The following is an 8,088-nucleotide window of genomic DNA, read 5'->3' on the forward strand; positions in this document are numbered from 1 at the left end:
GATACAGATCACTCTATTCAAAGCTTGCTGTTACTCTGTCAAAATCTTAGCTCACCCTTACTTGATTTATTCGTAGCAGTCAAGGCTACAATTTGAGCTCACTAGCACTTTGTAATAATCGTTAAACTCGATAGTGCTAAGATCAGTTACGCACTGAGAACATTTTTTAATACTAAGAGTTTCAGCTTTTGGCAGTGATAAGTCCAAACTGAAGTGGGTCAGTACAAATCTTGTATTCGATCAAAGTCTTTTAGTGGAAATCCTATCCTTGAGATAGAAGGGGTGACGTATGAGTAATTGAAATCTCCGAACATCCAGAAACAATCCTTGTGTATTTTATTTCAGTTTTGTATTCTATCTTTCAGTCAGTTAATTTCCGCAACTACTTTAGTTTAACTGATTGTCATTGACCAGCAAGATTCAGAGAATCAGTTTCTCACCAAACTGAACTCAAAACTCGAAAAGATCAGTTTTAATTGTGATTGTTTATTCAACCCCCCCTTCTAAACACTCTTGCTACGTTAATCGATCATATCAACTTCATTCGCTCCCGAGGCTTCCGCTACCGTTCTCCAAGTAAGTCCTGAACCCGGCTCGACCTCATCTTCATCACCATCATCGACAAGCCAACTTTGAGCTTCACTAGCTTGAGAGGATAGAAGCAAATCTCCACCCATTTCTCTTTTACTCTCTCTTCTTCACAAGATTAGCATTGAATTTGACATATACAAGATCATTCAATCTTGATGTCTCAAGCCTATTCCTCTTCTTAGTATGTATCTAAAAATTTAAAACCATTGTAAAAAAAATGATAGATAACATAATTTATGAATTAGTTCTCAATATTTACCTCTTCAAATTGAATCCAATTTCTTTCACACCCCGATGAACTACTTGTCAAAGAGCGAAATCTCATTGCCATTTTTTGTAAGTTTGGAGTGTCACCACCATAATTGGACCACCATCCAACTTAAAAAAGCAAAGAAGAAAAAAATAATTAAACCAAAGATGGGTAAAAAAAAATACATGTACTGACATGAATAAAAATAAAGGAAAAAATATTTACCCGGGTCAAAGTCATGGTACACATCCACCTTCTCATATGCCGCGACCGCCATTTTTCTTCCAAAGTTTTCAGATTTACTATTATACTTCAGCAATTCATCATTAGCAATGGTAGATTGCATTTCCTCGTCAGTGGCAAAAATTATCTCAACACAATTCAAAAACTCATTCATGACATTGGTGTCATTTGATATGCTTGAATCTTTGAAGTAAAAAAACGGATTCAATAAATAAGCGACATAATGCAAAGGACTATCAAGTCTACCCTTAGACTTTTCATCAATAATCTTCAAAATAGGGATGGCATTTTCCTGTTTTTTGAAAGACTTTTTAATGTCTTCTTTGGCTTGTTTAAGAGCACCCAATAAGAATGCCATGGAGGGCTTCTTGTCACCATCAACAAGACGTAAAACTTTCACTAAAAGGGTGAAAACATTCAAAGCCAAAGAAACACCATTCCAAAAAGATATACTTGTTACCGTGGCTTCCGCCGATTTCCCCTTCACACTACTCCTTAACTTTGTTTTTCTCCATTCATCGGATGTAAACATGAGTCTCAATTGATCTTTCTTGTCTTTGAGACTTTCCAAAGTCAAAAATGAAGTAGCAAATCTAGTCACCCCGGGCCTCACAATATCACTCTTCTTGGTATATTTCCACATAATAGCCAAAGTTCTATGATGTGCATAGATGAATATAGTCAAGGCCTTTGCTTTCTCAAGTATTCCGCTAAACTTGAGTAGTTTTCCAGTTGCTTCAAGCATGAGGTTGATTGTATGAGTCGCACAAGAGGTCCAAAAAATTTGAGGTTGTGTAACCTTCAATAAATCCACCGCCGCCATATTTTTTGTGGCATTGTCCGTCACTACTTGAACAATATGTTGCGGACCAATCTCAATGATATATTTTTCAACAAACTCAAATATATAAACCCCGGTGTGTGCCTCCATGGATTCTTCAATAGAACCAAGGAATGAAGTGCCTAGCTTGCAATTAATACATATATTCATAATGCTTCTCTTCTTGCGATCGGTCCGTGCGTCGGTCATTATTGAACATCCATTTTCCATCCACTCTTCTTCATGTTTTTTTAGAGAAAATTTGGTCCTCTCAACTTCTTGCTTCAAAAGTGGCTCTCTTAAAAGATATTGACTTGGATGTTTGTAGCCCGGACCAAATTGGCCAATCGCCTCTACAAGTTGTCTAAAACTTTGATTGTCAATTGAATGAAAAGGAATCCCCATTTCGTATATCCATCTAGCAACATACTCATGCACATCATTTGTAAAATTTAACTTCAAGGCATCATTTATGTTTTGTTGTCTTGCCTTTGTTGGATCGATTGCGGATGTCCGCTTATCAATAGGCCCGAGATTCTTTGGTTTTTTTTTTAATTATCTCTAATCACTTGACAATCACCATCCTCTTCATCAACACATATGTTTACCTCCGCCCTTTCTTCTTTTAATTCTTCCACCCTTTGACGCTTTTTATTCTTGCTATTTTCAAGATAGTCTCTCACTCTTTTTTTGTCCTCATCGGATGCCTTAGGACATGCTTCAACTTGTTCTACAATACCCGCAATATGATGTTTCATCCTATAAACTCCTCCTTTAATAAGCCTCTTACACAACTTGCATGTGATCCAATCCCTTTTCCATTTATTATACAACACCCCATATTCCCAAACAATATCATTAGACTTTGGCTTAAATTCCAACTCCGGTTGTTTATCTTTTTCCGCCATTAATCTTCAACAATAAATCAATAATAAATTAATAATAAGAAAAAAAATTGATTTTTGAAATCAAAAAATCTGAAATCTTATATAAAAAAAAAAAGTATGATAAATAATAAATATGCAAGGCCTAACCTAAATATTCTGACTGCTGGCGGCAGGAGCCGACGGCGGCGGCAGTGGCGGCGGCGGCGGATTGTGTGTAGTGGTTGAGAGTTGAGAGTTGAGAGTTGAGAGTTGAGAGTTGGGAGTGAAAAACAAAAATAAAATAAAGAATGTGAGGTGTGTTAGGGTTTTAAAATTTAAAATTAGTTAACTAGGTTTTTAAAATTGTTGATTACATTTTTAAAATTGTTGACTATGTTTTTAAAATTGTTGACTAAAACTTACAAATTTTGACTGACTGCCTCGCCCACCTGTTCGCCGCCTCGCCCGCCTGCTCACCACCTCGCCCCGCCTCCCCAACGCCATACAGCTTAGGCCGCCTAAAACACCCGCCTCATGCATAGGCGGTGCGGTCGAGGGCCGCCTCGACCGCCATTTAAAACATTGATCTTATTGATTTTGAGTCTATAAAGTCACAATTCCCGTCACAAATTTCATATCACGATTTCATCCTTAACTCGCGATTTTTTCATAAAAAAGTTTTTAATACGACAATTATCAAGTAGCGAGAGATGACGTACTATTTTTCCTTCAATTGGATTTTGTCACAATGGGTTTTTCTTTATAAAGTTTTAATAAGACGCATCCATCGTCGGGAGAACATCCAAAGAAAATATTAAGGTTTTTCTTCGCTCAAATTTTTCTCACATGGTTTTATTATTAAAGTTTTAACGATAAAACATTTGAGTCACGATGAATTTACCGAGCATATACATCTTGCCACATGGAGATTTTGATGAATCGGTTGTTGTTCAAATAATCTTCTAAGAAAGAGTGTTATAAAATAATTTCTTGTTATAGATAATTATAGATTTATGGTCAAGATAAATATGGACAGATAATATCCATAAAGATTTGTATTCTCCAATTTTTTCCTATAAATAGAGTGATTGAGTTCAGTAAAAATTGTACTTGAGTATTGACTTATTCTATTTTTTCTCATATTAATTATCTTTATTCATCTCTCTTTTTTTATTATTATTTATAACAAATTCTATATATACTTTTGATATTTTGAGTATATCTTGTTGGATAGCTCATCGGAATCGCAAGATGTTCACATAAACATTATAAAAATACTTAATGTAGCATGTTTCTTGATACTGAGAAAGATGTGTGAAGAGACGACTGATGTGACAATCTANTCTAAAATAATGATTTTAAAAGTAATCATTGTTATTACGGTTTAATTTATTGATAACGATTTTGAAGATTAGTTATTTAATCGATAGATAAATATATTGAATCCCATCATAAAACTTCAACGTCATTAAAAGTTTATAAAATAATGAGATTATATTTTTAAAAGTAATCATTGTTATTATGGTTAATTTATTGATAACGAGTTTAAAGATTAGTTACTTAATCGATAGATAAATATATTGAATCCCATAATAAAACTTCAACACTAAAATATATGGGATGATCTTGTATCCTTTTACCACTGTCTACGTTGCATAAAAAGTTGAATTGATTTTGTATTAAAAAGTTAAAATCGATGATTTTGAACAAGCGACATTGGGACCAACAATAAACGAGGTAATGGTCGAGCCTGCCAACCCTCTCTCCAAGTTCTTTGGGGTGGAGTTCTTCTGACTAAATTTCTTCTAAAAAAAAGTGTTGGTTTTTATTACAATTTCAAAGTGAGTATAAACAAATATAGGGACAACGTTTAGAACAAAAAATCTTGATCGTTTTTCAACCATGCACAGTCGTATGGTGGTAAAAGGTCCTCGTCTCTTTCCCTTATTCAACTGGCATACCAACAATAAACGAGGTAATGGTCGAGCCTGCCAACCCTATCTCCGCATTGGTAGAATAGGTGAATACATGTCAAATGGTCGCGAGTATAATTTTTTCAACACTTTTTCTAGTGAACATGTTACACATTACTTATCTAGTGGTATTTACGAGTCCGACACGGTTTGCTGACTATTGTGTCAAGCTAGAAGATTTACACAGTACCCATCCAAAGAGTAGGTATTACAGGTTCAGTCACAAAAAAAACAAAGAAGAAGAAGAAACGAGGTAATCAAGAATGCACTTGGATCAGAATTCACCGAACACTATAGGATCTCAACCCCTTTATTTCACAACTGATTTATTTTGCGTTCTCTCGTGTGGGCAAACTTCCTAATCATATGGTTTCATGCTTTATGATGATATCTAATTAGGTCGAACATAGCTGCCACGCCTAAATCAACGGATTTGGATTTGCCAATGAGCTGAAAGATTTGAAATAGAGAAATTTTAATGAGAATTTCTACTACATCATAGGGTGTTGGATTTAACACAGCCAGTTACCTATGTTTTTCGGTCAGATAATGGCGATGCCCAATATAACAAAGAAACCTAGAATCAAATACTTATGGCGCAACAATTGTGTCATTGTATGAGGTACCTATAGGATCAATCGGTATTCAGGAACTTTTTGTGCCAAAACATACGAATCTCTCTCATAACAACAAAATCTGGAAATTAAATATCAAAACTTTATTGCACCCTTCAATCAAGCAAAGGAACTAAAAAGGTGAACCACAAGCTCAAGGCAATTCTTGGCTAGAAACAAAATAACACCATCGAAGTTTAGAACGTTGAAACTAGAAGATAAAAATATGCTGCTATCAAGAAGGTAGTGTATTTAGATTAAAAAAAATTCAAACACTTGTGTAATTTATGCTATGACATAAAAAAAACTGAAAGCATCAGCTGCCTGGGGACACTGAATGGTGGTGTCAGAAATGATAGTTGCTTAATGGTGAACAAGTTAGATTGACACAAACTACAGCACGCACCTGAACTCACATTTTACGATTTTCATATTGCAATAACTATCATTTTCTATGCCATGTTGATAATTGAGTGTCGCCATACAAACTGCAGAACATAATTTAGTTCCTCTATTTGACCAATACATTACATCAATGACAAAGCTAGTATCAATTAACCCATAATTTGAAATTACATGCCCAGACTGCAGTTAAATTCCTAGACAGGTGAATATAAACACAAATAATATTATATCAATTCCTAATACGAAATTAGAAAACAAATATGTAACTGATTTCAACACAAGAACTTTAAATGAAACAATTAGAATCAATTTCAAAGACACAGCAGCTCGATCAAGAATCATAAATTGCACAAGATTGCTGCCATCAATTGTATTGAAATGCTGAAGCAAGTAAAAATAATCATCACGCTAAGCATCAATAAGTAAGACAAACGACAATTAATTTGAAGTTTCAAAAGTTCACTTGTTCTTTGAGTTTCAAAAAATCAATGAAAAGTACAACCAAGACTGCCCTCGAAATTATGACATTCAAGCAGAGGCAGTCGCAGCCTTCTTCCTTGGTGCTGCTTCAGTACCTAAGAACCCATTATCATATAGCCAATGTCAACAAACAATTAAAGAAACAAAACTACTGAACCACAAAACCAAAAATATTCCAGTGTAAGAAAAATGCTATAAAGCTCACACCTTCTCTAAAGTTGGTCTTGAATCTGCGAGGAACATGGCGTAGGTACCTCATGCGCCCACTTCCGGTAGTCTTTCGACGAATTGCCTTAACACTCCAGTTATCTGGATGCAAAATTTGGGCAAACAACAATCATTTCCAATCAGCCATCAAAAAAAGAATCTTAATGATTGACACAATTGTGACGTGTTTGGACATAGATTTTATTAAAGAACCCTTATAAGATGCATTTTCATCTCTTTTCTCAGATAGCAAAATACTTGCACATATATAATCAATTCATCCAAATCTACCTCAACTATTTTACAGAAGTAAGTGAAATCAAGGATACTTAAATCTAGAGGAAAATGTGACGAAAGTCGCAACTTTTCCAAAAAGTAAGCGTTTTTTTAGTCATTTCCCCAGTGAATCTTCCATCCAAACGCAGCCAAAATGTCCTAATGAAAAAATTTATAAAAAAAAAAGAATAAAAACAATATACATGTCCTCTTGCGAGCAGCAGGGTATGCACACGCCGAGCAGCGGCTCTTCTGGAGGTGAAAACTGCGGCGGCCACACCTTACACACAGTGTGTGCGTCTTGTTTCTCCTCTTCCCAAAGCTCCCCGTTCCCTTCCCCTACGGCCATCACAAGCAAAAGGTACGAAAGATTAATGTAATTCCTCCATGCTCGATCCAAGCACCAAATATCGGATTAGAACTTGAATCCTTATCCATACAATACATACGCATAAGGATAGAAATTCAAATTTACCATCGACTATGAAATGGATTCCGTGCTCTGAAATTGAAGGGAGCTGCGGCTACTACGAGTGCTTCTATATACGGGAGTACGAAGCAAAGTGAAGAAGCTCTCCGGGGGTAGGGTTGGGCATTGCGATATATTGGGCCTAAAATGAGATTTTGGGCTAAACATGAAAATAAATGGACCAAGTTATTGGATTTATTCTATCAAAATATTTGGCCCAACAAGACTTCCTATAATACTCGTTGATTTGTGTGTTCACTATCCAAAATGTACAACATGGCACATATTTATCCCAATTTTTCATTTTATTGATTGAAAAATGAAGGAAGGATAAAAATTATATTTTATTATTCAAATATGAAAAATTTGTTGGTCCCACGTACGGTAATTTGATATAATAAATATGAAAATAAAAAAAGAAATTGGACACCGAGATTTACGTGGAAAACCCCTAAAAATTATTAGGGTAAAACCACGGACAAGATGAAAAGAATTCCACTATAATATTTTATGGTGTACAACTCACACACTGTGTTTCCAAAGAGAACACATTCTCTCTTAATACAGGAGAACAAACAACTCACAAATATTATAGAAAAAGCACTCAAATGCTATAAGATGAGAGAAAACTCGAAGAAAGGATGTTTTGAAAATGAGGGGAAGGAGCTCTATTTATAGAGCTTCTCGTAAGTGTGAAACCGCGTGTAGGAAACTTCCTTCCATCTACAAAGAATGAAAAATACGACTCGTTATTTAATTAATCAACACCAGACATGCATTAAATGATGTATGTTGACTATTCTTTGCCGACATTTCTCTCACTTGGAGATTTGATTGAGAATCAAACACATCTCCATATATCCTTTCAATCTTGCCATTATCTGCTGCTTACGT

General features: G+C 35.2%; 2 protein-coding genes and 1 pseudogene across 2 annotated transcripts; all 3 read right to left on the reverse strand.

Annotated features, from left to right (window-relative positions):
* Positions 1-677, reverse strand: part of LOC140959337 (probable serine/threonine-protein kinase PBL7) — a 46,394-nt pseudogene extending 45,717 nt beyond the window's left edge.
* LOC140958392 (uncharacterized) lies at positions 544-2,971 on the reverse strand. Its single transcript, XM_073415824.1, has 3 exons — positions 1,067-2,971; positions 851-969; positions 544-780 (listed from the first exon to the last, which is right to left on the reverse strand). The coding sequence occupies exons 1-3, from the start codon at positions 2,307-2,309 to the stop codon at positions 685-687; spliced, it is 1,458 nt and encodes a 485-aa protein (XP_073271925.1). The 5' UTR covers positions 2,310-2,971; the 3' UTR covers positions 544-684.
* A 3,120-nt stretch (positions 2,972-6,091) lies between these two features.
* On the reverse strand, positions 6,092-7,336 carry LOC140959748 (large ribosomal subunit protein eL37x-like). Its single transcript, XM_073417745.1, has 4 exons — positions 7,201-7,336; positions 6,929-7,064; positions 6,450-6,551; positions 6,092-6,337 (listed from the first exon to the last, which is right to left on the reverse strand). Exons 1-4 carry the CDS (start codon positions 7,201-7,203, stop codon positions 6,291-6,293), a joined length of 288 nt encoding a protein of 95 aa, XP_073273846.1. The 5' UTR covers positions 7,204-7,336; the 3' UTR covers positions 6,092-6,290.
* Positions 7,337-8,088: the final 752 nt, after the last annotated feature.

Source organism: Primulina huaijiensis, chromosome 15 (genome assembly GCF_012295235.1).
Source record: "Primulina huaijiensis isolate GDHJ02 chromosome 15, ASM1229523v2, whole genome shotgun sequence".
NCBI lineage: Eukaryota > Viridiplantae > Streptophyta > Magnoliopsida > Lamiales > Gesneriaceae > Primulina > Primulina huaijiensis.

What these genes read in the sequence shown, in the direction of transcription:
- LOC140958392 (XM_073415824.1), bottom strand. Translation starts at nt 2,309, where the DNA reads ATGGGGATTCCTTTTCATTCAATTGACAATCAAAGTTTTAGACAACTT. An exon ending in GTACCATGACTTTGACCCGG is followed by an intron (nt 970 to 1,066) that starts GTAAATATTTTT and finishes TGCTTTTTTAAG; the next exon opens with TTGGATGGTGGTCCAATTAT. An exon ending in ATTGGATTCAATTTGAAGAG is followed by an intron (nt 781 to 850) that starts GTAAATATTGAG and finishes TTAAATTTTTAG; the next exon opens with ATACATACTAAGAAGAGGAA.
- LOC140959748 (XM_073417745.1), bottom strand. An exon ending in TGCTGCTCGCAAGAGGACAT is followed by an intron (nt 6,552 to 6,928) that starts GTATATTGTTTT and finishes TTTTGCATCCAG; the next exon opens with ATAACTGGAGTGTTAAGGCA. An exon ending in CAAGACCAACTTTAGAGAAG is followed by an intron (nt 6,338 to 6,449) that starts GTGTGAGCTTTA and finishes ATGGGTTCTTAG; the next exon opens with GTACTGAAGCAGCACCAAGG.